Here is a 25,441-nt window from a genome sequence, read left to right on the forward strand (position 1 = left end):
TCGATACATGAATTAAAAAAAAAATAGAGAGGAAGCATTAAAAATAAAAACTGAAAGTCGTTTTCATTGGCACCACTCCCAACTCGCCAGATGAGTCAACACTGATTTTTCGCCTCGTCAAATATTAATGTGGAATGCACATTTAAAAAAATCACCTTTTCATTTGATAAGATAAAAAAAACATGAAAAAGTCCAAAAAAATTGTAACGCATGCAGATTAAATAGTGTATATGTTGGAATTTTTATTGAAATTAAGCAGAAGTAATCATTTTATTTCAGAATGAACAAACAAAAAAAAAGCATTTTTCAATCTTAATTTCAGTATTTGCAAAAAAAAAAAAAAAAAAAAAAAAAAAACGAGACTGAATGTTTTGTAAATGCGTTTGAATTTCTTAACTTTTAAAAACTGTAACAAATTGCGTATTGCATTTCAAAATTTATTTAAAATCAATACAATATCATATAGAAATGAAATCGATGTTGTTCAATAGATCATTTAAATTTTAAGAATATAAAAACCATTTTTAGGAGATAATAGTTTTGGGAGATACGTTTATCAGTATCCACAGGTAAGTCGTGGAGGTTACCTACCGCAATGGTTAAGCGCATTTCTGCGCCCGATTGAACTGTGAGTAGGGATTGCAATACCGGACCAAAATTTCAATACCTGTATTCGGTATTTTTTAAATCTTAATACCGGGATACCGGTTTTAATACCGGTATTGGAAATTTTGGAAAAAGAAAGAAAACACAGGTGTTTTTTTTTTTTATTTGCCAGTTTTGTTAGAGAGTGTAAATATCACAAAAAATAATTTGTAACTTATAAATTATAACAGTATATAATCACAAAAAAGTAAAGAAACATCTTATTTATTTAAATCACAAAAAAAGTGTAAATATCACTATTCAGTTTGTGGTACTATTACAAATTTTTGAAATGTGATCTAAAAAAACGTAATGCATCAATTGTACTGTCATTAAGCCTGAAAAGTAATTTTGTGTAAAAATTATCAGCTGCCGAAAACGCTCTTTCGGCATCTACGCTAGTTGGTGGTACTGTTAGCAATGCGCAATATACTTTTTCCAAGTATTTACCTCTAAATCCCTCATCTTCAAATAAATCAATTTCTCTTCGGATGGTTTTGGATATAGCTGATTTCTGTATTGGATTTTGGTTCGTTGAAATTTTTTTTATTTATTGCTAATTCTAATTTTGGTTCAAGAGACAATTCCTTTTCACTATCCACAGTAGTGACATCATAATCTTCGATAATTGAACCGAATTCTGAATGTGGATAGGTTTGTGGGAAAAAGTTTTTTAGAAACTTTACTCTAACTTAATCAGATTTGAATTGGTTATTTTTTCTTCTTCTTTTCATTTTCATTTTTAAAATCATTAGAATTATGTAAATACCATAAGACCTTTTCTATTTCGGTATGCCTTTCTTCTGTGCGATTTTTCAATTTATTATAGTTGGAATCCGAAGTTTCTATATTCACAGTATTTGGATTCTTCTTTATATTTTTGGTATAATACATCTATTACTCCTAATTGAATTCCTAAAGCACAACTGCTGATTTGTACCAATCAACTTTCCAACTTTCTTCATAATTGTTGCTCCATCAGTCGTTATGGATACAATATTTTCTTTCAGGGATAATCCATGTTTCGCTACTTTAGATTTAAGCAATTAATTAAGCCATTCATTAGCTAATTAATTTCGCCCGTTAGGGAGACCTAAAAACAAAAACGTATACTATATTGCTATGTTCGCAATACCTGAACATATAGTGGAGACAATTTTAAAAATTTCTAATAAATACCGAAAAACCGGTATTTAAACTTGTGAATACCGGTATTACAAAATTGTACAAATGGCTCAAAATACCGGTATTCGGTATCCCGGTATACCGGTATTGCAATCCCTAACTGTGAGGTCTATTGATTTCTTTTACATCTCTTTCCACTGAGTGAACCGAGTTATTAGCTAACCTTATCCGGAGCATTTGTCACTAATAGGCTGCATTCATTAGCGAAGCGTTCATTAAAAGCAGTTGTAAAGGCATTCAATAAAGCAGCCAGAAACGTTCGCATAGAGACTGGTTGACATTTGACTTTTGTCATTCGGCAAGTTATTTCTGTGCCACGTACATTAGCATTATTATATTATATATATATATATATATATATATATATATATATATATATATATATATATATGCAGATTCAGAAATTTTATATTGATACACGTCACACGTCATACAGAATGAATATAGCATTTTTACTGATTCTATCGTGTCATCATTGGCGAGTTATTTGGCGATTCGTCTCCGACTTGCAATGAATGGTATTTAAAAAAACGAATTTGCGCTTCACAGGCGTTATTCCCGACAGAATAAAACAAAAACCTGAGAGAGAATGACACCTGTAGTCTCAAAATCACAAACCAAATTTCATATATTGAAGGCATTGCGCTTGAGTGGTCGCCTTTACATGCTTCTAAAAGTACAGACCGCTCGTTGGATTTGGCTCAAAATTTGATCATTGTCTACCCTAAAAGATACTAAAACTGTGGTCTGAATTTTATCAATTAGTTCTCTTCGTTTAGTAGTTATCATGTTAAGTTAGATGTATACAACAGGATAGACATACTTTCTCTGAACAGATTTTGTTCAAAATTTTGTAGAAATCAACACATTTGGTGCAAAGACCGTATAAAAATTGCGTTTGAGTTATCTTTGCCTCAGGCAGACATTTTCCAAAGATGTGTTTTTCGAACTCGGAAAAGTCTAAAACTAGGAAAATCGTGAAAATGTCCAGTTCGATTTTTTTTTTTTTTTTTTTTTTTTTTTTTTGACGATTACAATATTTTTTATATATTGCGTATATAAGAAAATAGAAACGTAAACAGTTTCTTAATATATCATCACGTGTACAGGAAGTACGCAATAAAATCTCCCGAAAAATAAAACCATTATGCAATAAATATTAAGCTTCTTCATTTCATGCATCATTATGGATTCATAATTCCACAACATTTTTCCACTTCTTCCAATGAAAGGTTCACTCGACTAGCGTCTATAAATTTTATATCCGGATAAAAAAATGTATGAAAGAAATATACTTTTATTGATGATAAAAGTATTGAAGTAAGACAATAGGCGTTGTTTGAGTGCTTTATTGGGCATTTTTTTTTGTTAGGGGGGGGGAGGGTTAAAACCATCTGATCAAGCAAATAAAAATATTTTCTCAAAAGCAATTCTCTAATAACTATTAACTATCGTGATCAATAAATAAAATAGATGATTACTGCCCCTCAAAAAACAGGGGTTATCGGAACACCGCTATAATTCTTCTGTTTTTTACCTTCTCGCAAACGAAGTATACGATCAGCAACAATGCTACATTTATGCCAAAGATTAATATTTCGTAACGATTGTATGTCAGTGCCACGCAAGGCATTCTCTGGTATATTAGAGAATAGTATGCGTGAAAGTTTTGGGTTTTATAAATATTTCTGAAATGATAACAGTTATGCGCAAAACGTTTAGAATTCCGGCATTTTAGTGCATAAGTTCTGCTCTTATACAAAAATTCTACTATGTAACAAACCTGTTTTTTTTTTGTTTTCACAATCAGATTTAAATATTCGTAAAAAAATTTTGAACTGACTTCTTGATTTTTATGCAATAAAATTTTTTGATCAACGGAAAAATGTTATGAAATACATAATTTTCAAAATATCATCGTTCATTCATACGATTCCTTTAACATTGGATGCGCCGTTTTTCAAAACACTCACTTCCGAAAGTTTTCACCTGAATTCAATAAAAATTCTGGAAGGTTAGGAAATGCATTCAGCAAAATAGGATAGGATATTCATTCAACAAAAATTAATAATTATAAGGGGGAAACTTAAGGTTTTTAGTTTAGTTACATATTAACGTCCCGTTTTAAAACAACACTAGGGGCTATTTTGGGACGTACCTTGTCATTTTGAACCGTGGTCAGATGAGGAGAACGACGCCTAAGCTTGTACCAAGCTCTCAACACCACACCAGCAGGAGGACATTTGGCCCTGGCAGATTTAACGTGCAACAGACCCCCTTACACGACGGTCCTTGGGTAGAATCGGGTCTCGAACCCGAAACCCTACGGCTCACGAGCCCAGATCTTACCACCAGGCCACCGCGGCCCGGAAAACTTAAGGTAAAGAAAGAAAAGAAAGGCTGATGAGAACACTTCATTGATATTTCTGTTGCTGGGTCATAAGATGGTCATATTTCAGAACTATTAATAAACCAGCCACCTCAGGCGACCAGTTGGTTCGCCAGAATTATTGGTAATATTTCTTTTCAGATAACCCGCTTAGATATAACGTCATGTCCATGATTTCGCCCAAATAAATTGACATTAATGTCGTTCTTTTAATTGTCTTACTTCAATTTTATTTATTGTGTACATGAAAGTACCATAATGTCATAACCCTATTTTAAGCGCAAATATTCGATTCATCTATCTTCTAAATTTCATGATTTTGTAACTTCATTTTTTTTTTTTTTCATGCATCTCGTAAATTACAGATTTTAAATAAATCCTTCTTTAACTTCCGATAATGGAAGAAAAGCTAGCAATCACAAAGTTGATTAAGCAATGAAAATTATTTGAACTTCAGAGCAACAAAGTAATACATTGTTGAAAATTAGGAGGAAAAAAAAACTCTTTAAAAATTGCTAAAATTCAACCAAAAATTTTCAACTTTATTAAATTGGTATCAAAAAGAATTTTTTTAAACCTTGAAATGGTGCAAGACGCATTTTTACGCAATAATATTTTCGGTTGTTATCGCAGAAAAATGACAAAATTCAACTTAATTTTTAATTAATTAAAATTTCAAAAAGAATCGCTCCGAGGTGCACATTTTCGATCTCCCACATTTATATACAGGGCGATTATAATTAAAATTCCACTTTGAAATGGTCATAAAAGGAGAACTACTGGACCAAATGTTATCTAACTTGGTAATAGTTTAAAAGAGGTCATGGAAATTTCTTTTCCACCAAAAAAGTTCAAAAACTCACCACCAGGGGTGAAATGGCGCAGTATGCAATACTGTTAAGCAAAATACGACATGAAGACATCGGTTTAAAATGTGTTTAATCGTTTCTGAAGCGTGTTACAAAGCATGTTTTCAATGTGGCGTCCACTATTTTCTGAAAGCAAGTGAAATCGCTTTACTGCATTCTCAACAGTAGCTCTTAGCCTATCAGGAAGAATGTTACGCACATGTCGGTGTACCGCCTTTCAATTCCGCCAAATTGTTTAGATTATCACCATAAATAGTGCTTTTTGCGATAACACACCTTGAACGTGCTTTTTAACACGTTTCAGAAACTATTAAACACATTTTAAACCGATGTCTTCATGTCTCATTTTGTTTGTCAATACTGCATACAGCGCCATTTTGCTAAGAAAAGCCAGCGCCAAGATGCTAAGAAAAGCCAGCGCCAAGATGCTAAGAAAATGAGTCGTTAATGCATAAGGAAAAAAGAGATCTCAAAGAATTTGCTTTTACATCTTGAAGGAAAAGGCGGGAACTTTCGAAAAAACGTATAAAAGTCACATGAATAATTATCTAATAATACTAGTTACTTAAAGAATACAGAAATACACGTAAAATAAAATAGAAAAATGAATAAACGAAACTTCATTCGAGAATGCCATTTCCAATGAGAATAATCTGCCCTAAACTTAACTTGTATCCACGTTACACGATACAGATACTTTCGAATTCTGAGAAGATTTAAAAGGTTATCTACTTTTTAGAATCCATTTAGAATTATTTGTGAGAAGGCAGATTTATCAAATGGTAAGCTGTTATTTAAAGTATGTGACTGCGTTCAAAATAAATGTTTTGAAAAACACACTAAAATAGTTATATTTTTTAATTTTTGCATTAAAAAAAGTGAAAAGTAGTATTATATCCACTTTATAATTTTGGGATTCGACTGATAAAATAATAAGAAATTTTCATTTTTTTTAAGCATTGTGAAATATTAAAAATGCTGTAGAACATTTCTGAATGACTCGATTATTTATTCTCTTGTTCAGGAACTGCAGAACGTACTGAAAAATAATCATGCCAAATTTTTACACAAAAATGTGCCTTAGATTTTAATTTATGAGGTTTTTCCATAAGAAATTTCTCATATATTAGAATTTGAGAAAATGGCTTTTAAAGATGTAAAACAGTATTAAGGCATATACAAAGGCAAATATAACAATCAATGTAACTTCACCAAAAAATGAAAAGAAATTGCAAACAGTTTTATAGAGAAAAAAAATGTGTTAATATTAAGATTAATTTTTTTTAATTAATATTTTCACAAGAAAACAAAACGACTTTTCAATGTTGGCTTCCAGCCTTCATTCAATCTACGAAAATGAGATGAGGAACAAGAGAAATTGCAAAATCTTTTTTCTGCAAACTGATGCTCATTCCCCACGATTCTAATGGATAGATACGGACAGAAAGATCTACAGGTGGTTTTTATGGGCGGGTTTTATCAAAACGTGTTCTTGGTAATGCAACCAAAACAAAACTAAATTCTGTGAATAGAATACACAATGAACTTTCGACGCGGATTAGCCCTTTGGGAGTTATCACAGATTAGTCTTCAGATATTCTGTTTTCATCAGTCGGAAGCTTACAATCTAATTTTAAGTTTATTTGAAAGATAAAGAAAAGGTCGAAACTACACAAAATACAGGGTGGTTATAATTAAAGATCCACTTTGAAAAGGCGAAATTCCTAAATAAGAAGAATTGGATGGTTCCCCCTACTCATGATTGGTATCTTGCCTGTCGCGCCTTGCTAGTGGCCACCTTAAAAATTGTCTTCTCTTTTCTCAGGGTGAAAAATTTTACCCTCTTTGCCCGAAATGCTGCCAACATCAGGCCTCTGCTGAACATATTCTAGACTGTTTAGGACTTCTTTGGGGAGAAATTTATTCTTCTCCCTTCCTCGTTTTTGACTTTCTTCTTGTCAACGGATTTTTGGATTTGGTCTCACTAAGTCAGGCCATGGAGATTAGCAACAACAACAGAGATTACAAAAAAATTGGCGTCAAATCGCTTTTCACTTTTGGTGACCGTACAATAAATTTAAGTCTAGCTATATCGTTATGACTGCCCTATAGAAATTGATATTCAAATTTTCTAAAACAATTATCTTACAGAAAATTATCTTTGTATAATCTAAAGACTCAAAAAATTATCTTTTTAATGATATCCATTTCATTTCTGCACCATTTCCACTTTTAAAAGAAATAATATTTTTAATTCAATTTGATACATGATCAGAAAAAAATGCTTTTAAATGCTATGAAGGAATTCAAACTGTACATCAAAATATTCAGTCGCGTGTTTTTAGAAGTTATTAACTCAATAATAGAATTTTCACTTCCACTTTCATTTTGTAACATGTACAATTTTTTTTAATTTGCAGTATATGGACAGAATTCATGTTTTCCAGTTGTGTCAAATAAATCAATCCTTTAACAACCTGGAAAGTCGATAAGCTGGCGAAGAAAGATTATAGAAAATGAATCAAACCTAGGCACTTTTAATTATTTCAAGATTATTAAAGTGCGTTTGAGAAGAAGGTAAGCTTTTTTTCAATTAAATATTATTCATGATTTTGACTAATGTCAATATATACAATTTAAATATAATTCATTATACCAAATTTAACATCAAGTCTTCCATTAAATACGAAAGATGAAGTGGAAAATATCGAACCTGGGCGATTTTAATTATTTCTGGAATATTTAGATACGCTTGAACAGGAGGTAGGCCTTTTCCAATCAAGTACGATTCATCTGCTTTTTGACGGTGCATGTGCATTTTGTCCTGCTCGGAATACACAGCAACAGATCGGATGCCAAGTTCAGTGCATGCTCGGAAAACGCGGATGGCGATTTCCCCTGAAAGAGAAAATTATATTTCAATGAAAATTTCCAACATGTAAAATTCTTTCTGCAATCACAAACGCTGCACTAAAAAAAATACATAAATGTAGTCTTGAAATAAGATAAAATGCCAAACAAATAAAAATTCTGACTTCAAAAGCTTAAATTATGTAAATAAGAACCAGAAGGAATTGTCTCCGCAAAGTTTCTCGCATACTCTCTAATAAAAATGTAATTTTTAGAGAACATCTTTCATGGTATTGGAGTACAATATTTACGAAATATTAACTTTTGGCGCAATTTAAGCATTTTTGCTAAATCTATCATGACATCCATGGCGATTTTTTTTTTTTTTTTTTTTTGGCAATCGGTCTCTGAAATCGAACTTATATTTTAGACGCGTTTGTGGTGGTAACTTCATAAGCCAGATAACAATTTCCGGACAGGAGTGTACACTTTTGTCTAGTGGTCTTGTTACTCGGCTATGAACCCAAATCGATTGAAACAAAAATTTGAAACAGAACTACACTTGTAGTCACAAAATCACAGCATGCAGAGCATGCAATTAAATAAGCGGACAGAAAAAAAAATCAAATGATAAAAAGAATATGAAAATGCTCATTTAAAATTTTTTTTTTTTTAAAAAATGTAATAAGCTAAGCTCAAACGCTAGCAATATTCAAATAAGACGAAATTTCCTCACTAATATCGTGATGGAAATTATGAAGTTATTACTAGTATTTGACAAGTTATCACTTATATTTAGAGACTTAAATCTTGGCAACAATAATGTACTAAGGGAGGGGAGATCAAATGACAATGAAATATGCCAAATTCGTAGTAATTGCAAGATAAAAATATACAGATACAGAAGCAGAAAAAAAAAATATTTACCTCTGTTAGCCACCAAAATTTTCTTGATGGGCTTATGGATTTCTTGGACCGTGCCATGACTACCTCTTATTTGTTGGTAAACAAGGTTACGCCAAAGAAAAGACTTTCCAATGGAATTCCTCACCGTGAACTGATACATCTTCCCTCAGTTGGAACCTGAAAATAATATATACTTTTCAAATGACTTCATAAAAACAATTTTTAGAACCGGGTTTATCAGCGTTATTATTATTTATTACTTTAAGAAATAATAAAAATAATTTTTATCTTATTATATTATAAATGTTACGGAATCTTGAAATCAGTTATTTTTAAATTAAATTCGCTATCAAATGGTGACATTCAAACAAAATTAAATTGACTATTTTCTGAATATATTAAAATGCGTCATCATGCAGAAAAGTTCCCAAAATTTCAGAGCTTCAGCATATATATATATATATATATATATATATATATATATATATATATATATATATATATATATATATATATATATATATATAAACCGTAGAAATTAAAAAATTCCATCTTCTCAAACATAACGCAAACGAAACAAAAGTGCATAATAAATCCATTTAATCAGATAAAAAAATGCGTTACATCGAAATCTTGGTTTAATATTTCTTGCATTTAATGTTTTTCCGCATATAACATCATTATTCATTGGTCCTAAATAATACCCTACAATTATAAAGTTAAAAATTCCTGGATTTTTTATAACTTTGATATATTTTCCTTATTTAATTTTTTCTTCCAGCAGGAAAAATTAAGAGTGATACTCTTAAAAATCGTCAGCAACCTGTGATGGGAGAAAAAGAGCGAGAGCGAAAAGCAAACCTTACTTGCCAACCGGTGTAATACAGAATTCGGAATACCCATCCCTTCGTTTTTATCTTTGTTGTAAAAATGGGAAGGTGACACATCTCCCCTTATCTCCTTGGTTATATGGGGGAAAAGGACGGATTCTTAGAATCCCGGCTAACCCATACCGTAGTGTTAAGTTAATGAAGTTGAGATCTTGACAATCTTTCAAGTCTTTTAAGTTATCTCTGAAATTGTGGCATCAGAAAGGGAGAAATCTTGTTGTTGCATTGGAAAAACTGTTCATCAAAAAATGGCGAAACTTACAATAGTAGTAAAGCCGATTTTGCTAAATGACTTGGAATTCAATATTCAGATTTACAAACGATCTTAAAGCAAGCAGATGCTGTGGAGATCATTCGGAAAACCTGGAAAAGTTAACAAATAACTACGAAATTGTCACCATTTGAGGAGTTGGAAGAATTTCTTGTTTCAATGGATCAAAAATGTTCATGCAACAAACATTCCTATAAATGTCCCGTTTTAATAAAGAAGATTAAAAATGGCCTCTAAAACAAGAATTCAAGATTTCTAAGCGTGTGGTTGGACAGACCTTTTAAAACCCCAGCAGCACAATTAAATTGCAAAGTTAAGTCTAGTTATATTAACGTCCCGTTTAAGCAACACTAGGGCTATTTTGGAACATACCTCGTCATACCAGGCGGGTCTCGGAGGACGACGCCTAAGCTTGCACCACACCAGCAGGAGGATGTTCGGCCCCGACAGATTTAACGTGCACCAGATCCGCTTCCAAGACGGTTCTTCAGGGGAATCGTGTCTCGAACCTGAAACCCTCCTGTTCCGAAAGCGCAACCTTACCAACAAACCACCGCGGCCCCATTTATGTTGTAAAATATTGCATGATAAATAATATTCGCAATATTGCATAATATTGTTAAATATTGAATAACATAAAATCGTTCAACACAGTACGATATTGTGGTAGATGCCGTACTACCTGGGAAAAAAGCACCATTCAATCTTCATCCCGATAGGATTTTCGCAGTGAAAGGTGAAAGCGGCCATGTTGGGAAACTATCGAAACTGCAGTGCATTGTTTCGCTATACACCAATTCAGACGGGAGAAAAAAATGAATACCTACCTTGCCAAATTGGACAGACAAATACGCCGACACAAACGCAAGATTCTTTTGTTTATTGATCATTGCACAGTCAATTTTGTAGATTTAAAGCTGCAAAATATCTTGAGTGGAATCGCTCCTCCCCCCCACCATTACACAAAAAAAGCTCAAATTTGTGATTTGAGAATTATCTCATCGTTTAAAGTGCATTAGTGAAACCAGCTTCTGAAAAATACTTTTCTAAATATAGAATTTAAAACAAGAAAAAGTAGGTAGATTTACTAGAAACTCTTCTTATGAGTACTTCAGCACCGGAGCGAATCGGGAATAAATGCATTTCAAGTCTTTTAGTAACAGATGATTTTCAGGAGTCAGAGATAACAAATTTGAGAATGCAAATTCTAATGAAAGGAAAGAGCCCCCCCCCCCTTCATTTCAGAGAAAGACTAATTTTAAAAGCTGACGTCTAACCGATTATGAAGGAAGATATAAAAGCTATGTAACCAAAATTAGCTTCTGTTTCATGATCAATGTTTTGTTTTTGTCATATCCCGATTTAGCGCTTTCCCGCATATATGACTCCCGGGGGGGGGGGATACCTCGAAATGAGGATGAGATATTTCCGGTATGCTGGTTGGATCTCGCCACCCTGGTGGGTACCTAAGTAGGTGGAGGATCTGGCTCCTTCCATCGAAGACGGGACGTACTTCCTTCGGGAAGGGTTGTACCGTGGCCGGTGATGACCCTTAGGACAACCATAATTCCCGCCAATGTTGCTGTTGCGGTGGTCTAGTCATTCAGTATTCTTTATCCGTGTGCCTTCGGACGGGTCGGAGAGTCAGTGATATGACTTTCCCGCATATGGCATTCATAAACTATTCAATCCCTTGAATGACATTAAATGAAAGTTACACTGTATATGCAAACATACATATGAAGAAAATCGATTTGAAATTCAGAATTTTTTTTGTTAAGAAAGTAATGAAGCTGCCATATAAGAGATACATCAATTTTAATAATTTAAAATTTTTTGTTGAAAGAAAAAAGAAAATAGATTTAAATAATTTGGCATATAAATGTTTAGATACATTAATTCTAATAATTTTTAAAAATTTGTAAAAATTTTTGTGATTATTTTCCCTTTTTTTAGCATAAATGGCCAAAACCTTTAGTCAAAGATTTATGAAAACGGAGACGTGTCAAATATTCAGATCCAAATATGACCTTGGTACAGTTACATGTCACCTGATATTGAAATTTGATTTTAACTTCTTATATACGGTAGTTTACATATCTGGAAGACTTTCTGAGGAAACTGGTCTACATTTATGTTTGGCTTGGAAAGAAAATCGAATAGCCAGTCCGACCATAACAAGTAACACAAAGCTAAAGCGTATATCTGTTTACAGCTTCAAAATAATGCTAGTAAAGAGCAAAATCAGAATATAGAACTGATAACCTTCTGAATGAAATTCTTCAGCATTTTAACCACAAGCTCACAAAAGGGAATTTAAACTTTTTTGTCAATTAAGAAAAACAGGAACTGGAACTAGTAAATGTCAATGAACATTTTTTTAAATTTCATTTGAATTCCCTCAAATTGGGACATTTATCATTATATCAACACATATTTTTGGATATTAGCAATGCTTTATATCTTGATTACCAATATAAAATTTCACAATTCATTAATTTTCTTGTTTTCAAACTGTACAATTCTAGAATTTTATTTTGCTGAATTGAAATTTAATCTATAAGCATTTCTATTCTAGGTTTCTATAATATTAAATGCATAAAAACTTTCAATGTACAAAGTGAAAGAATGGCACCCTAAAAAATTTCTTGATCATATGTTTTAACCAATTTAGATTATGAATGTAATTAATTTAAAAATAATAAAGAAATATACAAAAAAACTATTAAAATTTTATTCAAAACACTTAAAATGAATTTACTCATCAAGATATGTTTTAAAAAAACCATCACAAACACTAGAGAACAATCAAAAATTCCCACTGGTCACATTTCTAGTATTTTTTTTTTACACCTATTTTTAACCCTTTGCAAAAATACAAGAAATCAAAGAATAGAAATTGATGAGCAGCAGTTTATTCATGTATTTGGTAAATTAATCAATAATAAAAAAAATTAATAACAACAAAATCAAAGATTCCCAGGCTGCATGAAAACTCTTGTTCTACCATGCCAAAAAAGTTTTTATTTCATGAAGTGCTTTAAATGGAACTATTTATATTTGAATGAGAAATTCATTCAACAAATTTCAGAAATTTCTCTATAGTAGTTGGCTTTTATTCTCAAAAATTATCTAATGAATAAAATTTTAAAAGAAAGTTATTATATTACTTATTTAATTTTCTGTTAATTCACAGTTGGTAAAAGCTGAGTCCCCCCCCCCTCCCATATTTCTGATTTAGAACTGCAGAGGAAAAAAATTTGATCCATAACATGGGTGTCATTAATACATATGAAATTCATTTTTATACTTAGGATCATATATTTTTATTAACATAATATAGCTTATTTATGTTATTAATTCATAAGGAATTAATTATGTTAATCATGATTTATTTATGAATTATTATTTCACTGAATTACTGTCAGCAAAAATCTGATAGCAATTCAGGTTAATATGGCGTCAACTATTCTCATAAACAAATTACTATATCTGTCAATTATAAATATTACTATGAATTAAGCACTGAGAAGCATAAAATCCAATTTCCACCTTAACTATTGCATAAAAGATCGTTAAAAATTTATTTAGTTGAAAAAGCTAATACTGAAAAAAGTGGCAATGAATCTAAAATGCTTTTTTAAGAAAGATGTATAAATGCTTTTGATATATATGTCTTAACTTATACATAACACACACACATATATTATAATATTATATACATTTAAAAACGTAAAAAAGAAGAAAAAAATGTAGCCAGTTTCAGTAAGTTTATTGCTAAAATTTTGGAAGATTTTTTTGTGGGGTCTTGCAAACAGTCGAAGAATTTAAAAAAGAAAATTTAACATTTATTTGTGGAAGTATTTGGTGTATTTGAAAGTTGCATCACTTCATCAATACATTTTGATTCAAGCAATCCAATAAAGCATAAAATTGAATTTCACTTTTTAAATAAATTAGATAAAACACTGAGTTTTAAAAAAGTAACCAAAAATGCATCTTCCAGCCATAAATTGTGATTTTAATTATTTAAAAAGATTAATCTAAGCACAATCAATTAACTAAATAAGACAGAAAAATGCCTGAAGTAAATTTTAGAAGAAAAAAATTGTTTTTCAGATTTTTATTTTAATTATATTTACAAGCACCTTGAAATGTTACCTTTGCTTGATCAGATACGAGTCTAATCACTAGACCAGACGAGCAAAAAAATCAAAAATGGTGATAAACAGATTAAAGTGAGCATGAATTGACACTTATTTTAACAAAATCCTCACCGAAAAAAATACAGAAAAGAATAAAATCAAACTTAAGAATATTTAAGCTGTATTAATTACAGTGCAAGGACAAATAAGACTGATGTATAGGTAGCAAACAGATGGAAGCTTTAGGAAATATTCTACAGTTGTCTAATTTCCTACATCCTTGTTGCTCTAATTATTTACATCTAAGTCTAGACTCATTTGTTCACATGGAAGTTCCTTTCCTTTTATTATTCTTTTAACTTGATTCATTTCATCTTTTCAAAAGTGGAATTGTAAAATTAATTTTTTGATGGACAATTCTAATTTTTTTCACTTTTGTATTATTAATGACAATATGCAATTTTAATAATTACAGAACTTAATTACTAGTTACCTTGAACTAATAGCTTATCATTTAGTTGAATTATTTCATGTTTCTGAAGAAGAAATTGAATCAATTTTCCACTCATTTCTGATACATTAGAATTCCAAATTTGTTCATTTATGTATTCTTAATAAAAGTGCAATATTTTTAAATTTTTGGAGTTTTATTTCATACCAGAGATATCTAATAGTAAATGTGAAAAAAAAAAATTACAAAGTAATGACAGTCCAAATTAATTACAAGGGGGAAAAAAATCTTGTTTTTAGAATATCAACAAAAGTGCACTTTAAAAACTGATTTTATTTTTATCTTTTCATTCTTCCTTTTATCCTTCATATCTGCAAGGTTATTATTTTGTATTTTATTTTTCCTTCACATCAAAATATATCAATTTTTTTTTTTAATTTCATACTCATGTTTGTTTATAATATATATTCAATTAATATTTTCAAAGCTTCAAAAATCAGATAAGTTAATAAACTATGGTATTTTTTTTTAATATATCTGACACTTAACACATAACATTAATTGTAAGCAATAAGGACTTTTTGAATTTTGAAATTCAAAGCACAAGTTGAGAATATAAATAATATAAACAAAAATTTTGATAAAAACTAGCATTTGTTAATATCAGAATAGAATATGTTCATCATACATTTTTATCTAATTATTTCATAATACTCAAGTTTTAGTAAATAAATTAAAATATTAAAGAAAAATTGAATGAGTACAGAAATCTTAGTGAATGGGTTCAATACTATTCACAGTTAGAATATTTTAAAAAGGTTAAATATAAAATGCATATTTTTCTCAAGTTGAAATTATTTATAATAACTTCAAAACTATTTTTAATACAGAAAACTATTATTTATTATCAAATTTACTGTAATAATATTTTTTTGTGTGTAAGAGTGAGATCATAAGATATAAATTCTACTAGATTTCATATCATAATAGTTCCTGCTCTATGTTAAAGTAATTCAGTTAGCTCTCCACTAGCCATTGAATGTCAGATATACAACTGGCCGATTAGTTTTAGCCATGCTGCAGCTTTGTATGAAGGAAATCAAACAAGCATGTACAAGTGAGAATAAGTATTTACATGAAACAGATTTTAGTTTTTCTTTTAAAAAAATGTTCAATTGTTTTAAAGTTATTATTCATGTTAAATGTCTTGTATGCAATTTCAAAAACTTTTATACTGTGTATATTCCCATATAATTTTTATATTATAGATATTTCAAGATAATACATTAAATATTCTCTTTATTATAATTATTGCTATCAGAAAATTAACAGACAGCATATATCTACGGGAATAACAATAATTCAATTTCTTTAAATTACCATTTAAAATCAAATATCTTTATTCTGTTTAAGAAAAAGTAGTATTTATATGCAAAGGAACAAAAAAATTTTCAGAAAAGTTGTTTTCTGAAATCCTTTTAATATTGAATGCTAATGTTCGATATTTATTATAATCATTACATAACATATATTTATATTTTAAAGTATATATTTTATTTTTATACATAAATATATATTAATTTATTATTTACTGGCAAAACAAACAGTGTTACTTGAGATGAAAATATATTCATATTTAACATTTTTAAGTTAAAAATTAATACTTTTACATAGTATTCTAGCCACAATTCTACCTGCATTTGTTTATGCTACATATAGTCATAAAAAAAATACATAAATTTTTGTATTGAAAGTTTTCAAATTCTTATATTCATTCCTTAAGACAATTTAGGATTTTCAGTCCCAATTAATAATAGTTATTAAATCTCAACACTTGTTAATATTTCTGACCCCAGCAATAAATTATCAAAAAATTCACAACATTGCCAATGGAAGTTGCCCACAATAATACAGCAAACCAATAGAATGGAGCTTGACATAATTGTATATTATTATCTTAAAACTCAACTGATATTGGTCGATACTGACAAATTCAGGAAATTAAGTTTTAACTCAAGCGATTCATTTTTTTTTTACAACAGATATTTTCCTTAAGTTTCAGAGTATTTGTAAGCAGAATTTAAAGATAACTTATTCAATAGTTAAGATATCTAGAGCATAAAAATTTATGAATTTTTACTTTTATTTATATAGATAAAAAATGGTTTTCTTTCCTTTTATTTAGGTTTCTGGAAGATGAACCTTTCAATCTGATGCAACAAACAAAAGTAAGAGTCTTTACTTTCAAATAAAATTACAAAAATTAAGTCAGAGTTATCAATTTATCACATATGCTCCAATAGAAGAGCATTACAGCATTTTTGATAGTTAAATTTTTGAAAAGTAATAATAATAAAGAATCTTCAAAATGAACATAAAATAGTTTCAGCATTTTTTCAATATTTATTATTATTATTATATATCACTTTTTTGCTCTTATAGCACTAGCCATACTGACCTTATTTTAGAATACTATGTTAAATATTCAATTGAAGAATAGTCAGTTTTTAGGTATTTCATGAGAAAGAAATCTCATGAATGAGTTCAAATAAGACAATTTAAGCAAATTTTCGTTAAAATAAAATTAATATGTTCCTGATAAAGGATAATATTTTTACTTTCTGTCAACAAATTCTTTCATTATGAATCAGGTTTTCAGCCAATCTATTCATTAAAAACATAAGCTTAGAACACAGTAACAGTGAAGTTGACTAAATTTTAAAAGACTAAAATTGGTACATTGAAATAAGCTCAGTTTCGATATTGACCTTCATCAATAATGAACCCCAATATTTACCAACAAGAAAAATTACAACTACTTACTATAATACATATTTAAATATCATGCAAAAGTTTCATTTACAAAAAAAATTGAATACAATAGATAAAAATTTTAAAAATTCTATTACAACGTATTAATTCATAATCGAAAAATGCTTGTAAAAAAGCATGTGTATTTTTTTAAATTCTTATTATATGATACAAAGTTCAAAACACTTCAACTCTCTGCATCCGAGTAAAATTTTCACTAACCAACATCAAGTAATTGTGTGCACTTCATAGAATTGCTTCTTTTCAAAGTGTTCATGTTCTTCTAAAAATTTACTAAAAACTTGAAAGCATTTAGAAAGAAATATAATTTATAAAGTATAATAAAAATAAGCATGCTTTTAATTAAAAGACATGAATTCTACATTAAACTCTCTAAAAAACTTGAAGACAAAATAAATTTTCACTGATTTGGTTTTAAAGCATCCAATATAGAAACATGAAATACCACACCAATTAAGACTCCAAAAATAAAAGTTTACTTCCAACAATTAATAACTATAAAATAAAATATTAATAAAAGTTTGTGTGCTTTAGAAATCTATGAACCCAGGAGATTTTATCTGAATAAAATTTCCCAAGGATAAATACTAAAAATCATCATGAAGGTTTTGTAACAATTAATTCAATAGTTCATTTTTCTTGATTAAAAATTGTTTCTATATATAGTACAAAGTTATCTAAATTCTAATGTCATCAACCCAATTGAATGAATACAAAATAGATATTTCAAGTCATCTTATTATCTGCCTTTAAGTTACAACACTTACAATTAAACTTAAAAGCATTTAAAAATATGATACAACAAAGAAAGTCAACTTCATACTTTGTTATGTTTTAAATCTTACAGGTGACTCTAAACCATCAAATACATAACGTTGCCATTACATATTATGACTATTGATATACAGGAAATTAAAATAAACTGTATAGTTACACATTGTCAGAAAAAAAGTACATAATTATAGAGAACAAATTCAAAACTACAGGATTTCAAACTATTATGTCAGTATTGAAAAAATAATTATATAACTATTATATTATTTTAATTGTTAAAGAATTATTTTATTTGTGTTAAAGGAGAAAAAATTTTATTGAATTTATCAATTATTTACATTTTTCCTAAAATGCGAGATACTAATTTAAAATCATTAAAAAACACACACTTTCTATCTATGTAATAAGTTTGCATACATTTTTTCCAGCTTTATCTTTAGGCAATCGATACTTTAATATTAGAATTAAGCTTTAAAAAATTGCACCACATTTAATTAATTCAAACTTTTTTCCATTACTTCATTGAAATATCTGATACAGTAAGCAGCTAATTAATTGCAGCATTTTATATGCTAAAATATAAGAATGAACCTATGAGAAGTCAAATTATAAAAACAGTGCATATAAACAACAAAGCATGTTTAAATTTAACCAAATCATAGCAATGTAGTATTAAAATGCACTTTGCAATTTTTAAATTGAAAATTCCTTATATTTATAAAGAATATTTCCATTGTATTTATTAAATGTGCATTTATGTTAATAACTTCATCGTATAGAAATCTTATAAGTAAACTTTTAGATTACAAAATTGTGTTTGTTATATACTGAAGAATAACTACAACAGAAACTTTTGTTCAAATACGTATAGTTTTCTTTATAATTCTCTATGTCTTTACATAGAGAAGCAATATATAATAATTAAACTTATTACTATATGTACTCAAAACAATTTATATATAATACAATCAGTAATAGAACATTTTCGACAATACAGATTAAATAAAAATTAATGAAAAAAAATGGAAACAATGCACCTAATTTGAAGAAGCTTTCAACAACTTACAGATAAGTGTTTATTTTAGTTCTTGCATGGTTTTCTTCAAAATAGACCTTATTTATTTTGATATTATTCATAATATTAAGCATATTTATGTATCGTTTACCACAATACCGGCATCGTAATAAATTGAAATGAAAAATGTAAAGAATATTTGTTGCGTGTTAGAAAGAGAAATATCTCACAAAACAAGGAAATAAAATATACGTACCGAACTCTAATATGAATTTGTTTTTAATTTTAAAATTAATTCAATAGGTAGCCATGAACTTTGAAAATCCTTGTTTTCTTACATATTAAAATATCTAATAATACTAATCTTTGAAGAGGGTTTGATAGAAGATGTCATTCAATATTTATTTGCTTTAGACAATCAACGACTGTGGACTTCGGAATTACAACTGAACACTGAACTAAAATTTCGTAATCCCAGAAAGGATTTGAGGAAGATGCCCTCACGTGTGTCTTCTTGTTCTTTGGCAACGGTTATGAAACTGGTTGTCATAGCAACGGATATAATTAATTACAAAAGAATAATGCATTACAGTTTCGGTTCCGTTTCTAAAGTATATTCGTTTTGAAAACATTATATAATGAATTGAATCAGAATTTCAGAATCTTCCTTACTTTTGGAGATATATGCATTTGCATATCAATTCAAGAAAAGTTTAATGCATTTAAAATGAAACACAATCATAAAAGTATAAATAAATAAAAATTATCAGGCAATTTGAACTACCATAGTGAAATCGAAATCTTTTTCACCAATAGGATTTTTATGCAGTTAACTATCTTACTGAAGAGCCAATTTCCGTTCGTTTTGAAAGGTAAATTTTGGCAATGCCCGATGAATTTTTTTGCGAACCAACTTCCATCGTTTTAGCTTAATTTGTTTTTCAGTTTTTGTATTCACAGAAAAACAAACAGTATTCCATAAATGAAGTCTTCCGATTCAGGGAAGATTTAAACGTAAAGACTCATCAAAACATTGAGGTCGAACTTTTTTGATGATTTCAATTCTTTCATTTTGTATATTCTTCCGATAAGAATAAATAAATAAAATAGTTCAGTAGCAGTTTTCCTGCAAGTTGAAAAAAAATTTCAGTTCAATTTAAATTTAATTAGACTTTATGAATTTACTTTGTTTTATTTGTGAAACTGGATACTTAAACGAATGAAAGAAATACGCATCTAATTGCTCTTCGTCGCTTTTCTGTTATCTTCAGAGCATTGAAAAATAATGTGTTAAGATTGCATAGGAACAACTATTCAAGGCCTTAAACAATTTCATTTGAAGAAGTTATAATTTTGACGTGAATCAAAAAAGTTTCAGTTTCAATCAAAAGTTTTTTTTTTTTCCATCCAAATTTGACAACTGTAGACAGATTGAGACTGTGTCTTTAGTTCAATCGTATTCATTGCAACTTTGTTATTCCTTCTCGATCTGTTATCGTTTCCTACTTTCATTACTTTCAGCAAATACACTCATCTCTTCGGGTTCCGCTTTTATTACTTTCAGTAAATGCACTAATCTGCTCAGACTCCAAATCGTCAGACTGACGTTATACTTACTGAAGGCGGGAATTTTCGCTCAGAAATGAAATTGTTAGATATGAAATTAACATAACTTTTTAATAACTTTAAAATTTCCATTCTGTTCGTATTTTAAATTACAATATAATTTGCGTTAGTTTCTGATAAAAAAAATAGAATATAAAATAATAAATGCAGAATCGGCATCATTTCTTTTTGGCATTTCAGTATTTCTTGATATTAATATCTAGATAAAGTAAATATACATTTTGAACTGTAAATTATATCTTATAGTGAAATGATCCCCTGCTTTTTTTTTCTTTTTCCTTTTCTGTTTTTTATTCCTTATCCTTTCCCAAAACAACACCACTCATGTCAAAGGAATCTAGCACTATTTAAATTACAACTACATTATTTTACAATACATATATTTTAGTTCGGAAATAATGACTGTTGAATTGTGGTTCCAATGATTTATGCTTGCTTTTAGCAGTTTAGAAATATCACAAAAAAATTTTCATGTTTTTAGTACAAGAAGATCTCTGTTGGGGTTGTTCATTGCTAAAATGTTTCAAGTTTCAAATTAAAATCTGCTTCTGGATTAATAATAACTTTCTCCAATAAAAAAGAAAACTTCAACTTGAAATTTTGATGAATCTCTATTGTTTAGACTTACATAATTCTTAAAAATAGATTTTTGACATTGTCTATAAGTCTAAAAACATGTCAGCTAAAAATATGGAAACCTTAGGTAGTAGTTTAATTACATTGCAGAGTTTCATTAAATTTTGAACGAAACATGTCTGTAAGAATTCTGTCTGTCAATATTCATTAGTGTGCATGTAAAATGGCCCAAAAATCAAAAGAGCTTGGTGAAATTGTACATATAGTTTTATCTTCAGAATTGTATGAAAAATTATAAGAAATATAACAAAAATTCTTTTTTTTTTCCGTATTCGTATTCTTTTTCAGTCTTGTTTTAACACAGAATTAAAAATAAATTTTGTTCCTTAGAAATTCACATGATTAAATATTTGAAAAAACGACATAAACGATTTGAATTTCTGCGCAATACTGAAACAAATCTATTGTTCGAAACTAGACAATTTTTTTTTTAATTGCTAAAATTTGGGAAAAATTCGCACGATTGTTAAATTGGTACTATTAAAAGAGAGTTTTTTAAATTTTGAAATAGTATGGATTTTTGGGCAATAATATTTCCTGTAGTTATAAGGGAAAAAAATACTAACATTCAGCTTAATTTTTAATTTATTAAAATTCTGATAAGAATTTCAAACAAATCATTCTGAGGAGTACATTTTCAAGATATATCTGTGCCAAATTTATTATTATTCATTATTTATCAAGATATACATGTGTCAAATTTGCTACCTTCATTATGCGGTAAGTATCAACACACACACTTCAGGGCCGGATTTAAGCCCAAGAACATTACAAGTCTTAGCGCCCCCCTTTTTTCTGACGAACTTCCAAAACATATTTTTAAACCAAGTGCAAGCTTACCACTACAACACAAATGCTTAGAGTGTCTGTTGACATATAACTTCTAATTTGAATAAAAGGTTTCGTTTAATATTTCATGGTATATCTAATCTAAAAACACAATTTATAAAGATGAAAGCAAATTTTGTGCTTGTAACTGAAGCTGGCATAAAAAAATTATTAATTTTAAGTATTTTTTTTAGCATATTACAGATATTTGAATTGAATATGAAAAATTTTTACGATAGAATTATCTGATTTGTATATATACTAACATAAAAAAATACCTTAAAAATACAAGAAAACTCTGGATGTCAGGATTCAGATTTGTACTTAGGACCTGTTAAATAGATTAATAGATTTTTATTTAATTGCTCTATAAGGCAGCGTTTCTCAACCTTTCAGTATTCGTGGCCTAGTTTGCAATCATAATTTTGATCGCACCCCCCGCTTACAATAAAATGTATACAACAATAATGTATTTTGAGTATTTTGCATTCTGTTTTAAATTATTTTTAACTAACTGCCAAAACAAGAGTAAAATCTCGCCAACGTTGGCGGGAAACCACTTCTGGCATTTTACCAAGCGGTCGGTGAACAGATGAAGCTAATGAAAACGGGGAAAATTTAAATATTATATTTCAAATGAAAGCCAAACAGAGAGGTAACGTTAAAAGAATATGAAAGTAGAAAAATTCGTTAATAAAAGCTACCTAGAAGGGTAGAGCTAAATTTAGAAACTGGGAATACACTTTTTCGAATAATAAAAGAAATAAAACAGAAGCATGACTAAACAAAAGAGAGAAGAAAAAAAAGTAATGTTTGTGGAAGGGAATCCACACGACCGATGCCGTCTCGAGCATGCGCAGAGCAAATGTTTTATCATAGGAAGAAAGAAATTGTTTGATAACTCAAGTTTCAATTCCAGCCAGCCTCGTTCGAATCGATCCTTCTATAGCTATCGAACCTATCGTGAATGTGTATGTTATACATGTTTTCTTGTTAACTGCAATTCTCCATATTAAACATTCACTGCAGCAAATTTATGCAGACACATGGATAAATTTTTAAGCGGAAGTAAGAGAGCATTAGACGATAGTGAAGCATCAACAAGTACACAGACTAGTGTGATTCCGAATATAAAATCAAGAATATATTCACAAGAATACTTAATTTTAGGTTTACCAGTACTGAAGTAAATGAAGAAGAAAGGCCCCTGAGTATCATTTGCTCAAAAATGTTGACCTCAGTCAGAATGAAACCTAAACTTAAACGACATTTGGAAACGCTTCATAGTGAGTACATCAATAAATCCAGATAATTCTTCGAATTTAAATTAAAATCATATAAAAAGCAAAAATCATTTTTTAAAGAAACTTTGTGTGTGAATAAAAATGCTTTAATTGCATCTTACAAAGTTTCATATAAAATAACCAGATGTAAAAAACTTCACATCATTGGTGAAGAATTTGTTTTACCAACAGCAATTGAGATTGTAGAAACTATCTTTGGAGATAATTTTTCAAAACAATTGCAGCCCATACCTCTTTCAAATGATGCTATTGCTCGTCGAATTGGTCATACAGCTGAAGATGGTGTCAGCTTTTCCCGAAGTTGCGAGACAAATTGTTTTCAAAACAGCTTGATGAAGCAACAGATTGTAATAAAGATGCTCATTTAATTGCTTAAGTTCGATTTTGTAATAATATGTCAGTAGTAGAAGAACTACTTTTCTGCAATCCAATAGAACTCAAAACATCCGAGCTCGCATTATTTGCTATTTTAAATGATTTTATGAACGAGGCAAACATTGATTGGAGAAACTGTGTCGGAATATGCACCGATGGTGTTTGTTCAATGTCCGGAAGATTCCAAGGTTACAAGCACTTGTAAAACAAAAATCGCCTGAGTGCGTTTGGACACCTTGTATGATCTATAGAGAAGCTTCGGCTTCGAAACAAATGAGTCCTGGTGTGATTATTGTATTTACTACGGTTGTAACCGTAGTAAATTATATAAAAATGAGACCCCTGAAATCAAAATCTTTTCCGCATTTTGTAAGACTTGGGTTCAGTACATTCAGCGTTACTATTTTATTGCGAGGCAAGATGGTTATCACGTGGGAAATTTTTGAGACGTCTTAATGAATTAAGAGAAGAAATCGCCATTTTCCTTGAAGAAGAAAACAGACCAGAGGCCAAGAATTTTCGCGGTGGTTTATTTGTGATGAAATTGAGCTACTTGGTCGACATATTGGAGAAATTAAATAACTTGAATCTTCAGCTCCAAGGAGCAAATACACATATGTTGGATACGAGTGATAAAGTTAATGCTTTTTGTTAAAAACTGGAATTGTGGAGCAGAAATTTAAAGCAAAAAAACCTAATAATGTTTGCAAATGAGGATGATTGTACTAACACTTACAAGGCTGATGAAGAACATGTAAAAGTTGTTTTTGTAACCACAAACCGAGTTGTTGTGTGAAAATCATTTAGCCATGCTGGTAAAGACTTTTAAAAAGTGTTTTCTTGCTGACGATAAACTGATAGCAAGTTACGAGTGGGTTAGGGATCCATTTCATAAGACCCCTGAAGGACTCTCAAATGATGAGGAAGAAAAATTCAAAGACTTCACAACAATTGATAGACAATTTAATAACAAATCACGATTTGAATTTTGGGGAGGAGTAAAGGATGATTTTTCTGCACTAAAAACAAGGGCATTTCGCATTCTATTACCATTATCAACATCCTACCTTTGTGAAATTGGATTTTCTGTTGTGGCTTCTTTGAAGACAAAACATAGATCCCGGATAAATATAGAAACAGAACTGAAAGTGGCTATTTCTAATATTAAGCCTTCCTTCAAAAAATTTTGCTCTGCAAGACAGGCCCAAGGAAATCCCTAATAAACTTTAATTTTTAAAAAAATTTATTATGTTTTGATTTAGTAAGTTGTTTTACTTGAATAAGTTATTAAATGGGTCGAAATGCATTTTATTTTTTATGTGTATGTGCGCTTTCCTTTTAATCAGTTAATCAATTTTTTAAATAATATTTTCTTTTGTTTTCTTTTGGATATTCTCGCCCCCCCCTCTAGTGTGCTCGCGCCCCCCTAGTGGGGCGTGCCCCACAGGTT

The 25,441-nt window shown here is 29.6% G+C and overlaps 1 protein-coding gene across 3 annotated transcripts in view; it reads right to left on the reverse strand.

The window, feature by feature from the left end:
* Positions 1 to 25,441, reverse strand: part of LOC129957117 (pyruvate carboxylase, mitochondrial-like) — a 108,014-nt gene that overhangs the window by 61,615 nt on the left and 20,958 nt on the right. The window contains exons 1-3 of one of the 3 annotated variants that reach the window (XM_056069276.1): positions 19,479 to 19,740; positions 8,866 to 9,021; positions 7,802 to 7,986 (exon numbers count right to left, since the gene is read on the reverse strand). In XM_056069276.1, coding sequence (XP_055925251.1) covers positions 7,802 to 7,986; positions 8,866 to 9,004 — 324 coding nt within the window. In that variant the 5' untranslated portion in view covers positions 9,005 to 9,021; positions 19,479 to 19,740. Of the gene's footprint in view, positions 1 to 7,801; positions 7,987 to 8,865; positions 9,022 to 19,273; positions 19,392 to 19,478; positions 19,741 to 25,441 lie in introns of those variants that run through there. The other 2 variants (XM_056069283.1, XM_056069292.1) reach the window with 2 other exon arrangements.

Source organism: Argiope bruennichi, chromosome 2, assembly GCF_947563725.1.
Source record: "Argiope bruennichi chromosome 2, qqArgBrue1.1, whole genome shotgun sequence".
In the NCBI taxonomy this organism is placed as follows: Eukaryota; Metazoa; Arthropoda; class Arachnida; order Araneae; family Araneidae; genus Argiope; species Argiope bruennichi.